The 24,504-nt window shown below is 41.1% G+C and overlaps 1 protein-coding gene across 2 annotated transcripts in view; it reads right to left on the bottom strand.

Moving 5' to 3' along the window:
- The window catches only part of MEGF11 (multiple EGF like domains 11), a 317,433-nt gene that overhangs the window by 244,223 nt on the left and 48,706 nt on the right, over window positions 1-24,504 (bottom strand). For both annotated transcript variants that reach the window (XM_044662411.1, XM_044662412.1), the window contains exon 2: window positions 4,942-5,034. In XM_044662411.1, the coding sequence (XP_044518346.1) occupies window positions 4,942-5,034 (93 nt within the window). The remainder of the gene's footprint in view (window positions 1-4,941; window positions 5,035-24,504) is intronic.

Here is a 24,504-nt window from a genome sequence, read left to right as displayed (position 1 = left end):
TGATAAGTGACCCTGGACAAGTCATTTAACCACTGCCTGCCTCTGACTCCTGAACTGGAAAATAGGGAGCAAAACAGTACCTACTTCTCTGGGCTACTGTGAAGATCAATAAGATGATGTTGCAAAGTGCTTAGTATATTGCCTAGCACACAATAGATGCTTAATAAATCTTTTCCTCTTTCTTCCTTCTTTCTTCCCTTCCTCTCTCATTCCTTCCTTCCTTCTTTCCTTCTTTTCTTCCCTCCTTCCTTCCTTCCTTCCTTCCCTTCTTCCTTCTTTCCTTTCTTCCCTTTCTTCCTTCCAACCATCAGTTGAGGTAGAGAAGCACCTAGAAGCAGAGCTGATTCAAGAAGAGACAATTCAGTCCCTGGGGAATCCTAAAACATATAGGCTAGGAGGTAGGAGGCCATAAGAACAGTGACCCAGACTTCAACTAGCAAACTGTTGACTACAAAAAGAAAACGGGATTCCCTTGTAACTTAAATGAGGGGAAAAGTCCAAGCTCTGGAGGTTTTTAATCAGATTTCCAAAGAACTAACAAGTTACCAAATAGAATAAGGATTGTACTTCTTTTGTTTACTCAGCCACAGGAAGCCAGAAGTAAGCCAGAAATAGGAGTAATGGGCAGAAGTTGAACAGAAGCTGATTTGGGCTCCAGATAAGGAAACATACATATTAACATTAAGTTAATGGAAAGTGCTCTGGCTATGGAAGGAGAGGACAGAGGTTCAAATCCCATCTCCGGTGTGTTTCATTTTAGGCAAGTTCCAGACTCATTTTAGCTCCAGAGCTATGACCCCATAATTTATTTGGAGTGTCTAAGGGATAGGGGGGGAAGCCTCAGAAGATGGTGAGCAAGTTCCTCATCCTTGGAGGTTATCAAGTGGACGTTTAAGAAATACTTGTGAGAGACATCGAAGATGAGATTCTGATGTAGATATGGATGAACTCTGAGATTCTGTGAGCCTATGAAAGACACACTGAGCAACATGTTTCCATTAGACCTTTGCTCTAAGCAGTGGACAATACAGCTAGATGATATAAGGTACAGAGTAATGGGCATGGAGTCAAAAAGGCCAGAGTTCAAATCCTGCCTCAGATATTTACTTGCTGTTTGACCCTGGCCAAGTCACTTAACATCTGCCAGCTTCACTGCAATACTTCCTCACTGGTAAAATGATGACAATAAAAGCACCTACCTCTAAGGACAGCTATGAGAATCAAACATTTGTACAATGCTTTGCAAATCTTAAAGTGCTATATAAGTACTAGCTATTAGTGTTATTATTAGTTACCTAGAGATAAGAAGAAGTAAGCTAGGTGGTACAGTAGATAGAGCACTAAATTTGGAGTCAGGAAAACCTGAGTCTAAATCCAGACTCAGGTACTTTGACCCTAGGCAAGTCAATTAATCCTGATTGTCTCAGTTTTCTCATCCGTAAAATGACCTGAAGGAGGAAATGGGAAACCATTTTAGTTTCTTTACCAAGAAAACCCCAAATGGGATCACAAAGAGTGAGACATGACTGAAATGACTAAACAATAGCAAAAGAGATAAGGAACATGGACAGTAGGGAACAGACAGAAAATAAGGCAAAGACTCCTTCCTCATCTTTATCCCAGGCCTTTGGACATCACTCTGCTGCAAAGGACACAGAGCACAAGCCTGCAAAGCACTCTGGGATGAGAGTCAAACAGACAACGGGACACTGGGAATGCGACAATTATCTTAATACAACGAAAGCTTAAGCTTCTAAGCTAATCCTGGGGTATCATTTATAAAAGTTAACAGGGCATATTTAATTTAGGAATTGGCTCACGTTCCTCTCCTTACAGCTGAAAACTCATAAATGAAATATACTGGATCAATGCCCAGTGCGGAAATAAAAGTTATGAATAATGCTTCTATCTCAATCATTGTCAATGCTTTAATATCTCTAATTATTTTAAAAAGCTAGATATCCAATATGGAGAAAAAAATTTTTTTCCTTTTATCTCCACTTGTGAGATTAGTATAATTTAATAACAGTCCCTCTGTCTTCTTTATTCAGTGTAAACTGATGTACTGCCTTCTCTCTGTTCTTCATCATCAGATGGTCTGGAAGTTTATGACCAGGAGGGTTAACATTTCCTCCATATTGGATCCTCTAAAATCTCCAAGAGAGGTATAGTGATTGAAGAACAAGACTCAGAATCCGGAAGACCTGAGTTCATGTCCCACCTCTTCCCTAGCACTTAGTGCAAAGCCTAGCACATAGTAGGCACTTCATAAATGTTTGTTGCTGGATTGATATATATTGGCTGTGTAACCTTGGGTGCATCACAACCTCTGAGTGTCCCCAGGCAATGCTCTAGGACCGAGCTATAGAGAAGGTGCCAGGCAGCTTTAGAAGAGGAATTTTCCTCACTGGGATTCCCTACACCAATGAAATCATGGGTTCAGTCTAAAATAGTTTCTTAATCTTTTCTGCGTCATGGACCTCAGTGGCACCTTGGTAAAGTCAACGGATTCCTCAGAATCATATTTTTTTAAAAATCTTACTTTCAGTCTTAGTAATGACTCTAAGATAGAAGGGCAAGGGCTAGGTAAATGGAGTTAAATGACTTGCCCATGGTCACCCAGCTAGGAAATATTTGAAGATAGATTTAAACCCAGGTCCTCCCAACTCCAGGCCTGAACCTCTATCCACTAACCACCTAGCTACCCCAGAATCATATTTTTAAATACATAAAACAAAGTTCAAAGAAAATGAATTATAGTGCAATAGTTATCATAATATATAAATATATTTTTCAGTTCCCAGACCCAAGGTTAGGAATTCATAGTCTAGAAAAACCCCTAACACCTCCAAGCTTTCAAGGTTTACTTATGTGTCTATTCTTACTCTGAAAATTGGCATCAGTTCATCCCTTCTGGCACAGAAATCAGACCACGCCTTGAAAAAAATAGGCAGCAATCAGTAAGTATACATTAAGCACCTACTATGTGCCAGAAGGATAGCTAGGTGCTACAGTGGATTGAGTGCCAGATCTGGAGTCAGACTCATGTTCCTGGGTATAAATCTGATCTCAGACACTTCCTAGCATTATGAAACTGAGCAAGTCACTTAACCCTATTTGCCTCAGTTTCCTCATCTGTCAAATGAACTAGAGAAGGAAATGGCAAACCATTCCAGTACCTCTGCCAAGAAAACCCCAAATGGGGTCATGAAGAGTATGAAATGAAAATGACTTGACAACATGTGCCCAACCCTGCGCCTGGCACTTGGAAAATAAAAGCAAAAACATGAGTCCTTGCCTTCAAAGACTTATGCTTTCTTATGGGGAACATGCCCATGAATAAGAACAAAACATATAAAATGTAAATACGAATTAATTGACGAGTTGGGGTTGGGCACGGCAGGATACTAGCCACTAGGCAAAAAGTCAATGAAGATGTCATTTATGATGAGATAGTTCTTGAAGTCAGATTTGAAAAAAAGCTAATTAGGAAATCTAAGAGTTGAAGATGAGAAGAGAATGCATTCTGGGTTTAGGAAAAAGGCTGTGCAAATGAACAGAGGTAGGAAATGGGTTATTATGCATCAGAAACAAGTAGGCTGGTTTGGCTGGAATACAGAATACACGAAAGAGAGTAACATGTACTAAGTCTGACGAGTCAGGCTCGAGTCAGCTTAGGAAGGGTCTTAAATGCCAAATGAGGAATTTGTAATATATCTCCAAAGCCATACTGGAGCTTTTTGAACGGGAGTGTGGCATAAATAGACCTATGCCTTAGGAATATCAATATGTCTTTTAGGAATATCACTTTGGCAGCTGTGGGGAGGATAGATTTGAAAGGCGGAAAGACTCAAAGTGGGGAGACATATCAAAGCCATGTTAAGAAGGACAGCCTTAGAAGAAACAAATGACAGTGTAACCAGTAAAGCTGCCAATATACCAGAGAAACCTGCCCAGATCTCCCACCTCCATTTCCTGAATTTTCCATTCCAAAATGATCATCCAACTCAAAACACCCAAAATTCTCTATATATAACCAGTAATATTTCTGCACATCACATAACTAGAAAGGCTTCTGAATCACTGCCTTTGGAAAGAGACTGGCAACTACACTAAGAGTTTTGGTGAGAGCCCAAGAGCACCAGGTTGCTATCTTTTTCTTTTAAATCCTTACTGTCCATCTTGGAATCAATAATGTATATTGGTTCCAAGCCAGAAGAGTAGTATGGCGAGGCAATGGGGGTTAAGTGACTTGCCCAAGATCACATAGCTAGAAAGCATCTGAGGCCAGATTTGAACCTCCTGTCTTTGGGCCTGAATCTCAATCCACTGAGCCCCCTACCTTGCCCCCTACTAGACTTCTATCTTCACAGTCACACAGAGAGGGAGATGCTCACAGAAAAAAAAATATATATAAATGCCCAAAGATGAGCCAAGGCCCAAGAAGAGGGGGAAAAAAAAAAAGCACAGTTCTTTATAACGATGCTTGGAGAAACTTCCTAAGGGCAGGTAAATCAGAATCCTTGCCATTCCCTCCCCTAAGTACCCATCATTCCATAAGTGTCACTAATACCTGTACATCCCTACAGTATATATTCATTTTTCCACCCTCCCCTAAATACCCACATCATACATACCCATCCACAAAGTCTCAACAAACCTGCTCATAACACACCCAGTCAATGTCCAAAATTACAAGAACATCCATTTATACCTTTTGTCACTTGTACCCTCTCCTTCACTGGGCAGCCCCTGAGGCCCCTTCCAACTCAAGATGGTGAGCCTACCATCCTACGCCTCCATCCCACTGGGAGCAACATTTTGGGGATTCACGGAGCGAAGAAACTTTGTCAGCTCCCTCACCCCCAGGCAGAGCCCTACAGAGGCAGGTCCCTCCGACGATGCCACTCTCATGCCCATGGGGGTTATGGATGTACTCACCACTGGAGCAGTCAATGCCTCCCCAGCCAGGCTCGCAGTGACAGGTGTCAGGGGAGACGCAGCGGCCATGGACGCATTCTTCTGTGCACAAGGCTGTGAGAGGGAAAGAAGTACGATAAACGATGAAAGCCAACTCGCGGCTGGTCAAGGAACATTAAGCTGCTCTGTGGCAATCTTGGTGTTCATAAACACTCCAAGGGCTGGGGGAAGGGGGAGAGCCCCAGTGTGGAGGGCACAACATCTGATCTGAATTACTTAATGAACGCACCAAAATGAAACCCGCGGGAATAAATTTCAAATTGGAGCCAATAAGATTACTTCCTCAATGCCTTTACAAGAATATATACATATATACATGTATACATGTATATATATACATAAATGTATATGGAGATATATATACTATAAGAATTTTATACTCTATACTATAATATACAGTATGCATATATACATACTCTATAATATACTATATATACACACATATGTATATACTATAAGAATATTATGCTATATTCTATATAGTATGTATATATACTACAATATATACATATACTATATTGAGTCTATATTGTGTATATATAATAGTATATAATATAGTGTATTATACATGTGTGTATACTATAGTATATACTATATACATGCTATAAATAGTATATAGTATGTATATATTCTATAGTTATGTAGTGTATATATAGCATGTATTGTTATGTGATATATATGGTATGTATATATACTATACATATAGTATAAACTACTAATAGTGTATACATGTTATACTCGATATACACATATGTGTCTACTATAGGAATATTATACTACATACTATAGTGTATACTATATAGACTATAGTGTCTGTGTATATACTATAGGAATACTTTGCTATATAGTATATATGTATACTATGGGAATATTTTGCTATAATATAGTATATACACATGTGTGTATATTATAGAAATATTTTGCTACATTATATACTACTCTCACATACTATATATAAGATGTACATATACTACAGTACAAACTATATACCATATAGTATATATGTGATATATGTACATATAACTATATATATGCTATAACTATATGTCTATGGTATATCCTATAGTACATATTATATATGCACGTGCATAGTTTATATATTATACAGATATGAATATAATTATGTATATATTTGTGTATATACATATACATACATATATATAATAATTTTGTAGACCCTCTGCTTTCTCTGCCACTCCTCACTTCCATGTTCTTACCTACTGTCCCATACTCCTATCTGCCAAGCAAATAATCCGTCACCTTCCATTCTAGCTTTCTCTTGGTCTCTTTGTAAAGCTTCTCAATTCCCCACACTGTCTCAAATGAAGAAATTCCATTTCCTCCCCCCTCCACTTCTCTTCCCCAAACATCCCTATTTTGGGGCTCTCAAATGTCAGTGACTCCAAAAAGCACACAAATGGTGAGGAAAAGGCATCCGCTAATTATAATAAAGTAATTAAGAGAGACATCCATGATGATAATTATAATTAGAGAGAGCCTCACAATTTCTTATCATGCAGTCAGGCACTATGTGCTTCCAAGGACGGGAGGTAAAACCGCTGAAGGCTCCTCAAACTATTCCAGTTCTAGGAATGGATTACTGGTAAATGTCTAAAGGTTTGAGATCATCCCACTCGTGAACTGGTACAATCACTGGCTTCTCAAGGTCATCTTTTGCTTCCTGGATTAAAACTACCCAACCCCATCTTCATCTCGCCTAACTATATCTCATCTGTATCATATAGGATTATGAATCATTTTCATCCTTGATTTTTTACCCCATCCTACCCCGAAAACTCTTATAAGCATTCAGGAAACCAGTTTCCGCTATCAGCTCCTGTCACTTTCTCAGCTAGCTACCTGATTTAATCTCCCTTTCCTGAAAAGTTGAGGATGCCATCTCCTTGAGTGAATCCCCTTAAGAATACAGAAATGGTGCCCCACACAACATGGCATGATTTGAGAGAGTATTACTAGGTCCCTTTGTACTCTCAAAATAAGCATCTTTCTTTCTGTCCTTAAATTGCTTTGGACCTGTCCTCCTTTGCTACCAGACCCCAAAATATCTACTTTTGAATCAGTAATAGTTGAGATGAAAAGAGCATTGGACAGAGAAGGCTTTTGTGGAAGAGTGTTACATTCAGTACAACTACTGTAAGTGCTAAGTGTTTCCTGAGCACTATGCTAGGTACTAGAAAGAAAAAAGAGATAGCATGGAGCAACTAGGTGGTTGGGTGGAGAGAGCACCAGACCTAGAGATGGGAGGTCCTAGGTTCAAATCTGGCCTACAATACTTCCTAGCTGTGTGATCCTGGGAAAGTCACTTAACCCCAACTGTCTCTAGCCCTCACTGCCTTGGAACCAATACTTAGTATCATATCTATGAAAGAAGGTAAGAGTTTTAAAAAATAGACAGTGTGCAAAAGTACATGTGTGGTACATGGAATACTATGTATGTCATTTAGAACTATATGGCTGGTACTTAATATGAGAGAAGTAATAGAAAGATAGATTGGAGCCTTTTTGTGAAGAACTTTAAATGCTAAATGAAATAGTTTGTATTCTATCCTTGAGGGAATTTCTGGGTTACATAAGCCACAAGATAATGGACAAGGTTTTTTCTCCAAACCTTCATGACCTCTCAAACCTTTCCAAAACAGAAATCATACACTAAAGATAAAGCAATTGCAACCCTTTCTATGATATAGGACATTCGGAATCCAAAAGAAGGTTATGACTGAGTAAAATGATGCTCACTAAACCTCCCATGCTTCTGGCAGTCAGGCAACACTAGCAGACCCAAGAATACAACATAGGCTTACAACCAATTCCACCCACACAGAAATGAGCCTACCTCCCCCTTTCCAGTGTTTTGGAAACTCCCACTCCAGCCTAGGGAAATTTGCCCTAGTCATGACAGACAGGCAGCTACAGCCCTCTGGGAGCAAAAGCCTGGACAGGGGCCACGGCCCTGCCACACCAGCACTGCAAAGCTCCAAACTGCTTGTGCCCAGTCAAAGAACTAAGTAATAGAAAGTGGGATAGGATAAGGTATGTGCAGGGGCTGTGAAGCATTCCATCAAACCTGAAGGGAAAGGCATAGCATCCAGCTGGAGTCAGATCTGACCACCCAAAAGTCAAATGAGACAGAAAGTTAGGCTGGTGAACCATAAATTGTTCAATGTAATGAGAGACTGAAATGCTTTGAATTCCAGTCCCCATGGAAACTACAATCAGAGGGGAAGGAATCAGAAAGTGAGTAACAGGGAAAAATAAGAAAGAAAAAAAAGGAAAATTACCAAAAATTTCAGAGAAGAAAACTCAAAGGCCTTGAACCTATACAAGAAAATCTATAGGAAAAACAGTAACAATAGAAGGAAATATGGCCTCTATTCAGGCATCTATAAATAAATATCATAAAATAAAGAAAAATGATTCAACATGTAATGAGTCAGAGGATCTTATGGAATTTGAGGAAAACATAGAATGACAACATGCTGTTCCTGAGGAGTTCAAAAGAGAATGAGAATTATAAAAGCAGAATTTATGGCCAGAACAGCTAAAATAATGGTCAGAATGGAAAACTAGAACATACTACAACAAATCTCAACAAAGAAACAAAAGAGAACACTAGATTGGTAAGGCAAATACATAGAAGTGAAAGACAATCTGGAAGAAGAGAGGCAAAAAAATTACATTTAAAGAAAAAGATGCTAATTATGCATTCTATCCATAAAGCAGGAAGGAGTCACTGGAATTTGTTAAGTAGAAGGATGATGTAAAAAATCTGTGTTTTTGAAAAGCTCTGCAGAGAATGGATGGAAGAGGGGGACAGATTAGAGACAAAGAAACCAATTAGAATACTACTGCAACTGTCCAGAAGAAAGGAAATAAGGGCCTAGACTCAGATGTTGACCATATGAATGAAAAGAAGGATGTGAAAAATACTGTGGAGAGAGAAGTGACAAGACTTGTTAATTGATTAGGTATAGGCTGGGAGAAACAGTACAAACTGGAGAACCACTCAGACTCTGCACCTGTACTTCTTAAAGGAAAGTGGTTTCTTCAACAGAACTTGAAACTTTATTAAGAAAAACGGTTTATGAGGAGGAAGATAATAAATTCTGTTTTGGTATTTACTTTGAAATATTTATGGGACATTCTAGATGGAGACATCCAGCAGGCATCTAGTGATCTGGAAGTTGAGTTCAGAAGGAAAAAAAGAAAGCAAAGAGGCCCCTTGGCAGAGAGGTGATGAACTTTAAAAGCAGAAAGATACATTTCCCAGCATCATCAATGTGGAAATTTGTTTTGCTGGACTATGACTATTTAAGATGTAGATTTTATTCTTGTTATTGTTACTGTTTTTGTTGTTCAAGTGGAGAGGTAGTGGGAAGGACAGATTATAAATATGTTTAAATAAATTTATTGAATTAAAAATTTTTAAAGAAAGATGAAGAAGAAAGAGAAAGACAGAAGCAGAGACAGAGGGAGACAGAGAAAAGAGATAGGCAATGAGAGAGAGAGAGATAGAGAGACAGAGAGATCGAGAGAGAGAGAGAGAGAGAGAGAGAGAGAGAGAGAGAGAGAGAGAGAATGAACAGCCAGGAGAATAAACGAAGATCAGTGGATATGAAAGGACTGTAAGCCACCAACCATCCAAGAAAGGGATCAGGAGTTCCAGGAAATATGTGGCATTCAAGAGACAAACATAAGTGCTCAACATCAGCCTGATGCCTACCTTGTGCCTGGAGTCAGAAAGCATCATAGATTTCAATTTGGAGGGGCTCTAAGAGGTCATCTAGCCTAATTCGCAAATATTGCCATTCCAACTAGCTAATCTAATGAACAGTGCCGATACGCTAAGGGGAGAGATTCCCTCTTAAATGGAAATATGCAGAACTGAGACCCAGAAAGAGGAATATGAAAATACAAGGGACAGGGAGAGCAAACTCCTTCCCTCATAAGTTCTGAGAGAGAAGATGAATTGCAAGATGTCACCCACAATCACTCTATCCTCCCTCACTGCTCCCATCTCACTTAGGAGATCTGAACTAGCTCATTTCCTTCTGTCTCCCTCTCTCATTTGGCCTAGAAGGCAGGGAAGGAGCTTCAGAGGCTTCCATCAACCCTTAATGCTGCCTCTTCATTCGTTCCAGCCACAAGCTCTGCAAGTGGCCTGTTTAACAGTCTACCCAGGACACAAAAAGTGATTACACAGGGCCATTTCTTTGTCCTGGTCTCTCATCTAACATGCTGACTGCTAAGGCCAGGACAATGGCTCACCAAATCCAGGACAGACTCTGGCTTGCCCAACTCCCCTCCACTCTTTATCCTCACTCTGTATGTATTCCATCCAGGCTATGCATTTGTCAAAACTGCAATTCATTCATATTTCATTGGTGTTGTTTAGACAGCATTGTGAGAAGGATGAAATATTAATAGCAAAAACTAGGGGCTCGGAGTATTTGTTTACCTTTTTGTATGGGGTAAAGGAGATGAGGAGGGAAGAGGAGAGGAGAGACCATGGAATTAAGATATTCTGCAAACAGCTCTCCTGGAGGGCTGGACTTGAGGATGACGGGAACCTAACTGGGCTTGTGCTTTCTGGGGATCAGCAATGGCAAGCCTGTCTACTAGGGACCCCTATTAGAACTCAACAAAAGGTTGTCCTTTCACCAAGGTAACTGGATTTCAGAGCAGCTAGCCTGAGAGAGGAAAGTCTAAGACCTCTTCCCCCAGCCAATTGCCTCCCCAACCCCCCACCTTAGCTTTTAATCCTCCAGTGCTAGGAAACAGCTCAAAAGGTGCTGAATCTATCGATCTCTCCTCCCCACACTGATCTTTCTCTCCTCTGAACTCCTGTACTGCTCATTAGCAGTAACACACATTTTGGCACTTAATCATATAGTCCTTTCACTGCTACTTAAGAATGTGAGAGGGTCACCGAGGCAGTCCACAAGCATTTATTATGTCCTTATTATATGCCAAGCCCTGTGCTAAGTGCTGAAGATACAAAGAAGATCTAAAATTGTCCCTGATTAGAAGAGCTTTAGAAGGAATACAACAGGCAAATAAATAGGGTTATGCATGAGAGATACAGAATGGATGGAAAGTAGCCTTAGATGAGAAGGCTCGAGCATCTGGGAGACCCAGAAAGAAAGACCTCTGGTCTTTGAGGTGATTGAATAGAGTCTTGAGGAAGGCAGGAATTCTAAGAGACAGAAGTAAGGATGGAGGGCATTCCAGATATAGGAATAGGCAATACAAAGGCACAGAGATGGGAGATGGACTGTATAGTTGGATAACAGAATTCATGGAGGGGAATGAAGTGTAAGAAGACTAGAAAAAAGAAGGGGCCAGATTGGGAAGGAATTTGATTGGATGTCAAACAAGGAACTTGTGGAGATAGTGGAACCTATGAAACAGTGGAACGACGCTGGACTAGGAGACAGAAACTTTGGATTCTAGTTGTAGCTTAACAAAATAAAAATTCCTTGAGGGTAGAAACTGCTTCATTTTTGGTTTTGTGCCCTCAGGGCCTAATGCAATGCCTGATATATAGTAGGTCCTTGATATAAATGCTTGTTGGCCAACTGATTGACTCTTTTTTTCCTCCCCCAGAGTCAAACCTTTTACAGAGCTATTGATAGAGTGGAACAGCCAGGCTTGATCTTCCCCACTGTCCTCTGCCATGGTCCACTATAAGGGGATGATGGTACAAAAGACTCTGAGGAAAAACAGATTCACACCCCCTGGAAATCAGCAGCCTGTATCCTGACACCAGGTTAGCAGGACATGAGAAACTGTCCACAGATTTCCCCATGTTTTTTTTAAAAACTTGGAGCTTGTAAGAAAGACCCATTCCGTCTTGATACAGGTATTACATCATTTAATTTGAAAACTAGAAACATCCTTTTTGCTCTGAGAGAAAACCTGGGGAGCATAGCTTGAACATGGAATCCAATATGGCATCCTTGAACCAGATCCAAAGAAAGCTAGGCTAGGAGATAAGAGACCCAGATTTGAGTTCCAGTTTTACCACTTACTAGCTGTGTTACTTTGAGCAAACTAATTAACCTCTCCAAGCCTTAGGTTGTTTCCCAATAAAATAAAATAGTTGGATTATATAAATCTCTAATGTTTCTTTCAACTCTGAAAATCCTACAAACTAAGTATATCAGTTCATAGAGCCCTAAGAATATACATTTAAAGCTAGAAGAGACTTCAGAGATCTTTTAGTCCAGTCCTCTCATCTTACAAACGAAGCTGAAGTCCAGAAAGTTGTAACCCACAGATTTTCTGCCCAAAGTTACTTAAATTAGTACAAGTAGTTCACAAGCCTGGGAGTAAGTACAAATGTTGTATTAATAATTCAATTCCACAAATCATGATGAAGCATTTACCAGTGCAAGGCAAAGAAGGCTATTCCTGTCCTCAAAGAGCTTACACTCCACCAAAAAGGATGTAGCAGATTTTTGTTCAGGTATTTTTCAGTCATATACAAGGAAAATTTAAGAAAGGAGAAGTTACTTACACCTGAGTATCTGCATGTCTGGCCAGGGTGGGGAAAGATAGATTAGGGAAGGTTTCAAGAAAGAAGTGGTACCTAAAATGGGCTTGGAAGAAAGAGAAGAGCTCCAAATAAGCAGAAAGAAGAAGGGATCACACTCTCTGGAAGACAGTTCAGGGCAATACTAGAGAACACCCAGGAATCCAGTTTACATGGGATATTTAATAAATGAAGGGCAATAATGTAATGTTGGAAAGGAAAAATGAAATCAGATTGTGGAGGGCCTTGAATTCCAGACTCAGGAATATGTATTTTATTCAAAGACAATAACAGATCGGTTAAGCAGCATCTGATACAGAAGTTTTTGCTGGTATTTTCCTAATAATTAAAAAAGTCCCCCAATTGTCTAGGCAGTATCTGAAGTTCATCAACTCCTAACGGTTCTTAAAGATCTCAGAGGAGAAGGAAGATGCCTTTGGAATTTGACCTAGTCCAAATTTATCAGCTGCCAAATCTGAGTAATGTCACTGCAAATGTCTGAATAGTCATAATCTGTTGAAAACCATTCCAAATTAAACAGCTTGGAAAAGGTGTCAAATTTGGTGTCAAAGGACCTAAATTCAAATTCTGATGCTGACACTATTTGTGAGACTTTTTCAACCTCCCCAAGCTGCATTTTCTTGTCTACAAATGAGGGGACTAGATGGCCTACACATTTTCTTGCTCTAAATCTGAGGAACTCCTACCAAAGCCTGGAATTTCCTAATGTTTAACGAAAATGCTGTTTCCTTGGATGTAAGATGTCATACCAGATTTCACTTCTGCATTGATCCCAACCTCAACAGAGGACAAACTCATGAAAATAACTGAGTGGTTTCAATAAATAGAAAAAAAAGAAAAAAAGAAAATGTGAAATTGGAATGCCCTGGGATCTCCTTCTTAGGTTGCATTGATTCTTGTCAATATTTACCCCAATGAAAGGTATGATATATGCAAGTCCTCACTTCCTTTCTTGGGGTTTCAAGTTCCACATCTAAAATAACCCAGGCGTTGGGAGAGATATCATCTAAGACCCCTCTGCATTACTGATTACACCCCTCACATTCTTTTCTCCCTAGGCTTTTTGTGACACTACTCTCTCCTGGTTCTCCTCTTACCTGTTCAACCACTTCTTCACCATCTCCTTTGCCAGCTTCATTCATGGGCACTAATTAACCTTTGGTATCCCCCAAGACTCTGTCCTTGGCTTTCTTCTTTTCTCCCTTTATATACTTTCAACTATATATGATCATATCAGTTCCCAAGGATGAAATTATCATCTCTATGCTAATAGATCAGTCCTCTTTTCCAAACTCAACTCTTGAATCTTCATGGGCCTATTGGATATCTTCTGCTGGACGTCCCATAGACATGTACAAAACTGAACTCATCATCTTCACCCCCTCCCCTAACCCTTCCCGCTCTCCTCCTAATTTTCCTTTTACTAACGAGAGCCCTAACATCCTCAGTCACTCAGACTCCCGACTTAGGTGAATGCTTCCCTCCTCATTCTCTCACTCTATGCCCACACCCCCCCCCAATCCAATTGGTTCTGGAAGCTTGTAAATTCTATCTTTGTAGCATCTCTCCTCCATACCCTCTTCTCTCCTCTGACAGTGCCACTACCGTGATTCAAGCCCTCATCACCTTATGCTTAGACTACTGCAATAGCCTCATGGTTATTCTTCCTGCTCCAAGAGTCCTCTTCTTTGACCCATCCTTCATTTGGCTATAAAACAATCTTCCTCAGGCACAGATCTGACCACATCATCCCATGTTACCTCCAATTCAATAAACGCTGATGCCTTCCTATTACCTCTAGGATAAAACATAAAATCTTCTATTTGGCTTTTAAAGTCCTTCATAGCCTGGCCTCCTCCTCCTCCCTTTCCAGTTTTTTAATACTTTACTTTCATCCACATATTCTGCAATTCAGGGACACCAGCATCCTTGCTGCTCCTGATATGACATTCCTTCTCTGAAATCTGGGCATTTTCACTAGCTGTCCCTCTTGCCTAGAATGTTCTCCCTCCTCATCTCCATCTCTTGGCCTCCCTAACTTCCTTCAAGCCTCAGCTAAAATCTCATCTTCTACAAGAAGTCTTTCTTAAGCCCTCTTAATGCCGGTGCCTTCCCTCTGCGTTTATGCAATTTAACCTCTCTATAGATTGGTTGCACACAGTTTTTCCCTCTTAGGCAAATACCTCCTTGAGGGCAGGACCCTTTTTTGTTTTTGTTTTTGCTTTTCTTTATATCAACAATGCCTGGCACCTAGCAGGCACTCAATATATTTTTGCTGACCAGTTGACTATCCATACTCCTATGACTATGTTAAGTACAAAGACAACACAACAGCTTCAAGGTTTATTGGGGCTACTCAGTGTTTGCCACATGTCCTACCACTACCCCTCCCACAAAATGTGACAACCAAAACGGACTCTTTTATCACCAGTCCCTAGAGTGGGACGTCTTAGAATGTCCAGTATGCTGTGTGACCCTGGGCAAGTCACTTGACCCCCATTGCCTAGCCCCTACCACTCTTCTGCCTTGGAACCAATATACAGTACTGATTCTAAGCACTAAAATGGAAGGTAAGGGCTTAAAAAAAATGTCCAGCAAGGACTGACCTCTGAGTCTGTGTTAGTCCATGATCATTAATATCAGCCTCCCAAGAATGATATGAGGGATGAGGTACGGGAACAGGGATGTTATATTGTCATATATTGTCAAATTCAGTTGATGGGTAGATTGATTTTGTTGGATTGTTGTTTTTTTCTTCTCTTTAAACAAAAATGCTTTGTTACAAGGCATAGTCCTCTGAGCAGGGGAAGGGGTGGAGGATATATTTGGAAATAAAGGTGATATCAAAACAAAAGATATCCATTTTAAAAAAACAAAAGGGAAAAAAATGAAGATTCTACTGCTTACCACTGACCTTAAGGTCTCAAATCAGTGCATAGAGGCAAACCACCAGATGGCACCGAGGTGCTGACTGCTGACGATTCATGAGTAATATTGTCGGCAAAAGAAAACTAAGCACAAAATGAGAAAAAAGTCCTTGTTGTCAAAAAACCCTATGACTGTCTCAGCAGCTGGGCCTTTATAGTCTGGACTTGTCACAAGCCTCTTGCAGGACTCTTTTGAACTCTATTAATACTCCTACTAGGAGCAGCTAGGTGGCATAGTAGATAGAGCACCAGGCCTAGAGTTGCAAGGATCTGGGTTCAAATCTAGTCTCAGATGTTTCCTAGCAGTGTGACCCTGGGCAAGTCACTTTATCCAGATTGCCTAATCCTTCCCCTTTGGTCTCAGAGTTGTTACTAGGATAGAAAGTAAGGATTTGTTTAAAAAAGTAGCTAACGTTCATAGAGTGCTAGGCACATGCAAAGTGCTTTACGGATTTGTAAAGGATCTCATATGATCCTCACAAAAACTTCTTTTTACAGTTGAGAAAGCCAAGGCAAACATTTGCCAATCAAGGTCACACAAGCTGGTTGATGTCTGAGTCTGAATTTAAACTTGGGGCTTCCCAACTTTAGGCCAAGGGCTCCATCCACTGTCTCACCAGCTGCCTAGGTGAAGCCTGCAGCATTCATTCCATCACCTGTGATGGCCCCAGAGAGCTTCTGCTCAGGCTGAGGGCCAGCAGGGAAAACTCATGTCAGGGACTCAGCAGCAAGCAGAGCAGCGGACAGAGAACTAGTGCAGGCAATGAATGATGTGTCTCCTTTCACAACATGATGAACCTGGAAATATGCATCATACGATAACACATCTACAACCTCTATACTACCTATTGTCTTAGGGAAGGAGAACGGGGATTGAAAAATGTCAGAAAATACAATTGGAAATTGTATCGAACTCAGATCCTTCCTAGCTGGGTGACCCTGGGCAAGTCACTTGACTCCCACTGCCTAGCCCTTACCACTCTTCTGCCTTAAAACCAATCCCCAGAATTAATTCCAAGACAGAAGGTAAGGGTTTAAAAAAAAACAACATCCTTTGCAAGTAGACATAACTTATTGTGATGGCTGAAATTCCTTTTGCAGTTTCTCTGATGACTACTTCTTTCTGTCAGAGCTCAAAACACATGCCTATTTGTGACCCCAAAACATTCTAAAGTTTATAATGCTCATTAGAAAATGGATCACTTAATATATTTTAACCCAGGAAAATTGCTTGTCAACTCTAGGAGGGGAGAGGAAAGAGGGGAGGGAGACAACAAGAATCATGTAACCATGGGAAAAAAATTTTAATTAAGAAAAAATTTTAATTAAAGAAAAAACCCTTATCTTCTGTCTTGGAATCAACACTATTAGTGCAACAAGAGCTAGACAAATAGAGTTAAGTGACTTGCCCAGGGTCATAGGGACAGGAAGTGAACCCAGGGCCTCCCATCTCCAGGCCTGGCTCTCTATCTACTAAACCCCTTAGCTGCCCCTTAAAATCTCATTTAACTCACTCATTAAACAAGTGTTTTACCACGTATCTCCTGGGCACTGGGTACTGTGGTAGGCCCTATGATTAGAGATAGCTTCTTCTGAGGGCAAACAGCATGTAGGCCTATAAGTTAACACCAAACAGCTACAATTTTTCACTTGAGGTAGATTCACAGACGAGGAAATCAGAGAAGTTAAATGATTTACTGGAGGCCATTCAGCTGGTGACAGGACAAAGACCAGTGCCCAAGGTGGACATCCAAGTCATCATCAAGCTCGATAATCCTGTGACTGCAGGCTCTGTGTATTGTCTGTACCAAACTGCCTCTCGCATTCAATAGATGTTGTTTGACTGTTTAGGGAACACCCAAGGCCATGAAATCACCAAAGACCTCTCATCCTCCTTTTCCAAGGCTTCCAATACCTTAGGGTTGCCTTAATGGAGGCTATGCAGTCCCCTCTGGTGTGAGCAAAGCTGATTTAGGAATCATCTCCAAAAGCACAGCCACTGGTGTTAACTCAACAGACTTTATCCACCCCTTTTCTCGGGGGAGTTTGGGGAGGAGAGTTGAGCTGATTTAAGGAAGGCTAATGCGGCTGCCAAAAGCTTAAACCCCAGGGCCATCCCCAACCCCTTCCCAAATGCCCAGGCTATGGTGGAAGACACTGGTTGGGATAGCCTACTGTCTTTTGGGCTGGTTTTGAATCAGTCAAGCTGTGGGAAAATCTTTCCACAAATGCAGATCCATGCAATGTGGCATGGGGTCAAATGTGCTCTGGAGCCCAGATTCAAGGGAATGGGGGGGGGGGGGGGGGGGCTGGGAGGCAAGTGTGTATAAGTGAAGCAGCATGAAGACGGCACACTGAGGGTCTGCTCTGAAATCAAACCACTAGAGCCACATTGGACACCTCCCCCAACCAAGGGCACATGGCCAAGTGTCCTTCGCTCACCAGGAAAATTTGGATTTCATTCTGATTCTATTAGCTTTCCACGCAAGTCAACCCAGAAGTCCCCAAGGTTTTCATAGTAAAATGTGTTACCCAAGTGGTTTGCAAATGGACTTACTAGTTAATGGAACTATAAAAATTACTTACATTGAGAGGTCAAGAAAAAGCCAGTGCTATGCTCCTTGGTTGGCCTGCCCAATACCCCAGCTTAGCTTCATGGTATATAGAAATCTAAGAGTCTTTAATGTCTGCTGGTGAAGTGGGTGGTCTATGGGGAGCCCGATAGGATCTGGCCACATTTTTCTGTACCAACCTATGTTCATCGATCAGTTTACCATTAGCATTCCTGGCATGAGTATCAGATCAGTTTGTTGTTTGATTCAGCCTGGAAATAAAATGACTTACATCAAAGTCTGCCAAGATGCTAACTCCAAGGCAACTGCTTAGCATGAGTGATTTTTGCCACGTTCAAGGTCACTCAGAAAGTTGAGGAGGTGGAGGGGGGAACTGTAAGGCAGTCAACAAAGGAGTTCAGAGACAATTCATTTGATACTTATCTCGGCTTCCTCATAATTATCAGCACCTCTATCCCCTGCCACTATAGGAATAGTGGCTAACGAAAAACCTTCACAGAGTTTAAACAGTGGACCCTACCTCCCTGGACAACTACAGCTTGTTTTTCATTGCTGCAAGCCACATTTGATCTAAAGACACAAAACAGTCAGATGAGAACAAAAGATGGAGCTGGAAGGACTTGGAAACATCCTTGTCTGGGAGTCTCCCACGTTCTACTGTCAATTTGTCAACTCCTCCCCAAGCAGGTAGACCATGGAGTTCTTTCTGGAGAGGTCACTTGAAACTCAACATCCCCAGCAAGTCCAGTCAACCTAACTGCATTATCATTTTTTATCTAATTGTCTGGGAGTCTCTGTTGGCTGTTGCTTAATTCTGTTCTTGTTGTTCCTCCTCTCCTCAAGGCCAAGGAACAGTGACTGGGCTGGTCGGTGACAGCCAGGTGCCCCTGGATTTGGCTCCAGCTCAAAGGAGCTTAAAAACAAACTGAAAAAAACACACCTTGGTTTGAACCCAAAAAAAGTGAAGGTGGAGAGAAATCCAACTGCCTGATTTGGAACTTCTATACCCCAGCTCTATCCTTTCTCTGGTTCTCAGAAAAATGGAAATCCAGGGCTCTTGCTATTCCCAGGCCAGTAAAATAGAATGGGGAAAGGGGTAAAGGAGAGGAGGGGAGACTCCACGAAGCTCCCTCAATGGAACTGACAAAAAAGGATGAAAATCAAACTCAAATCTTGCAGTATTTGATGAGGCTATAGAGATAGGACCAAATGGGTACACTGGGCTGTTCTTTATAACAGCTCAATCTTAGAAAAACAGAGCCCTACAGAATTCATTTAATCTTTACATACAGGCAGAATTAAGTGGTCTCAGAATAAATCCATAACTTCTCCATGCTTCATTGCTGTCACAGTGATCCTCTATTTTAAGTATAGTCCCAACCACGTTACTCCCCTGTTCAAGGATCTCTAGTGGTTCCCTACGGCCTCTTGGTAAAAGAGAAACTCCACCCTTCTCAATATGGCTCCAGCTCACCTTTTAGACCAATTCCAAATTCATCTCCTTCACTCATGCTCTGGTCCAACCAAACTGACCTCTTCACTTTTCCCCTAATTAGACATTCCATCTCCGAATCTTCATGCCTTTGCATAGGCTGCAATTCATGCCTCCTCATCTCTATGTCTTAGAGATTAAACTTCTGAGAAGCCTTTCCTGGTACCCCAGATGGTAATGTTCCCCCACTCCCAAAATTCTCTTGCCCTGCTCTGCTCATATATCACATCCCCCAGTGGAATGTAAGATTGTTGAGGGCAGGGACTGGTTTTGTTCTTTTTCTTGGTATCCTCAGCATGGTGATGTGTACGTAGTAAGTGCATAATGGGTGCTTATTCAATCAATCACCAGCAAGGAGGAAAGGTTAAACACTCTGGAGGGAAATCCCTTGTGACCCGATCAGCTAGTAAGTAAGACCTGAGCTATGATAATATGATTCTATGAGCAGAAGGATTTCTGACTGCCATTCAGACCTCTCCACAGAAGCCAGGAGCCCTGCTTACCATTAATCATTGGAAAACCCTCTGTCTCATGCCATGTGTTCAAACAATGAATTCCCTCAGATACCTGTCTCTACCTTGCCACTCCATTAGTAACACTTGGTGACACCCGCCTCTCTCTAATGACATTCCCCAAAGGGGATCCAATAGGAATAATTGTTTATCAATTAAAAGCGGCTAATTTTCCATTCCTATGCTCCTGATCAAGTTCCAGGTGAAAGCAATCTTACCCTCCTTTGTGTGCTGATATAAAAGCCACAGCTCAGCCCTCCAGTCAATTCCCTTAATCAATTTTGCAGAACAAAAATATGCTTTTGGACCATTCTCAGCACACTTAACATTCTCTCATAAAGAATTTTCCCGGCTGTGAGGTTCAAAACCACCAATCCTGCACTTCTGCAAGAAGCAACAGCTTTTCAACTTGTTAATGATGTTAAAACAGAAGGCCTGAGTCAGCAAACCTTCAGCACATGACCCAGGAAAATCTTTTTCTGTGTTTTTTTTTCCTATTTGACAGATGCTGGGCTTTCTCCAGAAAGACACATTCCCACTGATTGATTTTTCCTTGGGAAATTGATCTTCACCACCTACAAGGAAAGAAAAGCATGAGGCTTGCTGAGCTTTTTTTTTGTTTTGTTTTCTTTTTTTGCTGCCCTGATTTAAAAATCAGTCTCCTGTTCTATGCTTTTTTTCCCAATTATGCCATGCTACTGACTTATTCCAAAACAAGGTGGCATCTCTTTATCATTACGCATGAGGCTACCCATATGATAAGGACAGTGTCCATCACCAGCTGTCTATCTGTTTGGATGTTGCATGGGGTGATGGGACAAAAGCCTCAGCATGAAGAATATCGATCTCTATGATCTGTCTGCCCCAGAGGGAATGTGGCTCAGCATGGAGCAAGCATATAGCAATAATAACAATAGTACTTCCTCTTCCCACCCCCATACCCCATTTTGGTCTTGCCATCTGTCTCCAGGTTGTATTCCCCCCATGGGAGAATCATACTTATCCTTGTATCTCGCCAGTGCCTAGCCTAGTGCTTCGCACAGAATGAGAGTAATAAATCATGGCTAGATGGATGCATGAATGAATGAGCTCTGTTCCATAACCAGGAAAGTTGCCATGGAGACTCATCCCTCTCCCTCCTTAGGGAACACTACCACCAGCCCTACAACCTCTTCAACTCCCAGAGCCCCTACCACAGACAATCACAACCTTGACCCTGGCTGCACCAAGAAAAAGGCATCACTTCTGAGACTTAGTGGGCATCTCCTTTCCCCATACTCCTCCCACCTCCATTCCCAGATGACTAAAACCCTCAGAAGCTCATCAATCACAAAGGCAGAGATTGGCGTGAGCTCTTCCTGGCCAGGTGGATACATGGAAAATGGAATTTTCCCTATAGCCCAGATGGAAATAAGAAACCAAAAAAGGAGTCACAAGGATGTTGAATTTGTTCCTCTAGGGGTCCTTAAAAACAGGATGGGTTCCCATAAATCTGGGGCCATTTAGGGAGAATTCTGCAGAGGCAGAGAGATAAATCAGATGCCTTCACCAGGTTCCCTCCACTTCTGCCCTACAACCATACAATCCTATGGAATCAGTACAGCTCTGTGTATGGAGTAAATAAGCCCAGTCCTGGTACTTCTCACATATGGAGAATGAAAATCATCTGACACAAAATATCATGCATTTCTCTTGTTCTTGTTGAATCATAGGTTTAAAGCTGGAAGGGATCCCACTGTGTAACCTTGGACAAGTCACTTTACATCTGTGCCTCAGTTTCCCCTTCTGTAAAATCAGGGGAGGTGGACAAGAGGACCTTTAAGTTGGCAGGGGATCACTGAGAAAGAGTGGAAAGAGACTTTAGAAAGTATCTCATTTGCTACTCCATTTTACAGACGAGGAAACTGAGGTCCGTAGGGGTAAAGAAACTTGCCCAAGGTCATAGAAGAAGTTGGATTAAAAATCAGATTCTCTTACTCCAAAATCCAGATTCTGTCCACTGTACTACATCTTGGATAGTGTGATGAAGCCTTAGAATCTCTTCTCAAATAATGTTTCTAAATAGGTAAAATAAAAACTATTTATATTATAATGAAATCTATACAATGAATTCATATAATTAATTATATGAAATAGTTCTCAAAAAAAAAGCTGTTTTAAATTCACAGATCCTAAGTTAAAGACTCCCGACTTAGTGCCTAAACTATGAGATGGTTACACTGAGGGGACCTTAAAATTCTTAAAAATAAACAAAGTCCCATTTCTTATCCTGACAACGGAGCTGCCTCTGAGCACAGATCTCCAAGTAGTGGCCTTGGTGTGAGGAAAGATGTCACTGCCGTGTCTTCCAACGGTGCAGTGCCAGACATCCTGCTGATTTGGAATCTCGACCCATATTGAGAAGCTTAATTGGGAGCCACTTAATGCTGTTGATTTAGCGTTTTAATAAAAATAATGCAAAGTTAAAAGTTGTCCAGCACTGGAACAAGATGCTTACAGGAAAAGCAGCTGTGAAGTCGTTTTTCAACAACCCTTTTCCCCACAGTGGGGGGTGGGAGTAGGCAAAAGGGGAACCCTTTTGTTGACTGATGGAAATCACTGAAACTGGTCAAATGCTCACCACTGGTTTTTTGTCTCCTACAGAGTGTCCTGTTCTTTTATGAACGGCATCAATGTGCTCTGGAGCCACTTTTCTTTCATGAGAACAGAACTCTCAGTTCCTCTAGGCAGGTGCTGTGAGAGGTCCACCCTGCCAGGTCCAAAGCGTTTGCTTATTTTTGTTTTTTTTTCCCTTCATTGAATTATTCCCCTACTCCCCATTTGTCTTCCAAGTACATTATTTGTTGAGCTTCTGTTAGATCGGGGACTGCTGGCTGTCAAAATACATTAACCATGAGCCGTATGTGGTTAATTAGCTGCTGACCTATGGCCATTCCAAGAATCAAGAAATATCAGAGAACTATAGAATTACAGCATTTTTAGAGCTTGAAAAGACTTTGGAAATCATTAAATCCAGACACTCCACCCCAATCTCACAGAGGAGGAAATTGCAGAGCCAAGCAAAGGGAAATGACTTCTCCAGGTTCACATATGGAGTTCATTGCAGAGGCAGGATAGAATCTAGGCTTCATGGCATTCAGGCTCTGTCTACCATACCATGGCCACTAAGGATGCTATGAGCATCTTCTGGTACTGAGGGCCACTACCCATCTTCCCTCATCCCTCTCCCAGTTCATCTGCTGCTTCCTTTTATCTCTTCCTAGAATACTATAATGGAATGAGCACAAGACTTGGAGTTAAAAGACAACTGGGTTCAAATCCCATCTCTGGCACTTACTCTTTGTGTGACTGTAAATAAGAGTCACCAAATCTCTTTTGAGTTTCCCCTAGTAAACTGTGAGCTCCTTGACAACAGAAACATCTTTTGCTTTCCTTTGTAATCTGATCACTTAACACAGTGCTTTGCACATAGTAGACTTAATATAGTCTTAAAATAACTGACCCACAGTTTTCTGACCTGTAAATTGAGGCTGATTATACCTATAGAATGAGCAACTAAAAGTAGTTCAATGGATACAGTGTCAGGCCTGGAGTCAGAAAGATTCATCTTCTTGAATTCAAATCTGGCCTCAGACACTTCCTAGCTGTGTGACCCTGGGCAAGTCACTTAACTCTGTTGTTCTCAGTTTCCTCATCTGTCAAATGAGCTGGAAAAGGAAATGGTAAATCACTCCAGTATCTTTCTCAAGAAAATTCCAAATGAGGTCACAAAAAGTTGGAAATGACTGATATGATTGAACACAATATACCTGTAGCACTCAACTTAAAGGGTTTTGTGAAGTTCCCAGGAAATAATGTAGACAAAGCACTTCCAAACATTAAAGCACTATACTCCAGCTATACCGTCATTATTATTCAGTTAATAATCATATATAAAGTGCTTACTATGTGTTCCTGGCACTGTGCGAGGTGCTAAAGATACAAAGAGAAAAGTAAAATATTTCTTGCTCTCTTAAAGCTTACGATATAGCTCGGAGAGCACAACATGTACTTATATAGGTATGTTATATAGAAAAGAAATTCAAAATAGATATAAAATCATTGTGGGGATAGGAAGAGGATGGCACTGGCAGCTGGGGAGAATCAAGAAAAGCTTCCTGTAAAGGTAGGGCTTGAGGCAAACTTTGAAGGAAACTACAGGCTCTAAGAGGTAGACATAGAGGAGAAAGTGTATTCCAAGCATGGAGGACAGCCCTTGCCTCCCAATGATCTTGTAAAGTGAATGGTATAAGAATTACCATCTTCATTTTACAGACAAGGAAACTGAGTCTCATAGAGGATTACAGAGCTAACTGTAGTCAGTCAGGAGTCAAACCTTGTCAAACCTCTTGACTCCAAATCCAGTGCTTTTCTTACCACACCACAATGAAATACTAGAAATCAGTGG

The sequence above is a fragment of the Gracilinanus agilis genome, chromosome 2 (genome assembly GCF_016433145.1).
Source record: "Gracilinanus agilis isolate LMUSP501 chromosome 2, AgileGrace, whole genome shotgun sequence".
NCBI lineage: Eukaryota > Metazoa > Chordata > Mammalia > Didelphimorphia > Didelphidae > Gracilinanus > Gracilinanus agilis.
This window is presented reverse-complemented; position numbering and strand designations above follow the sequence as displayed.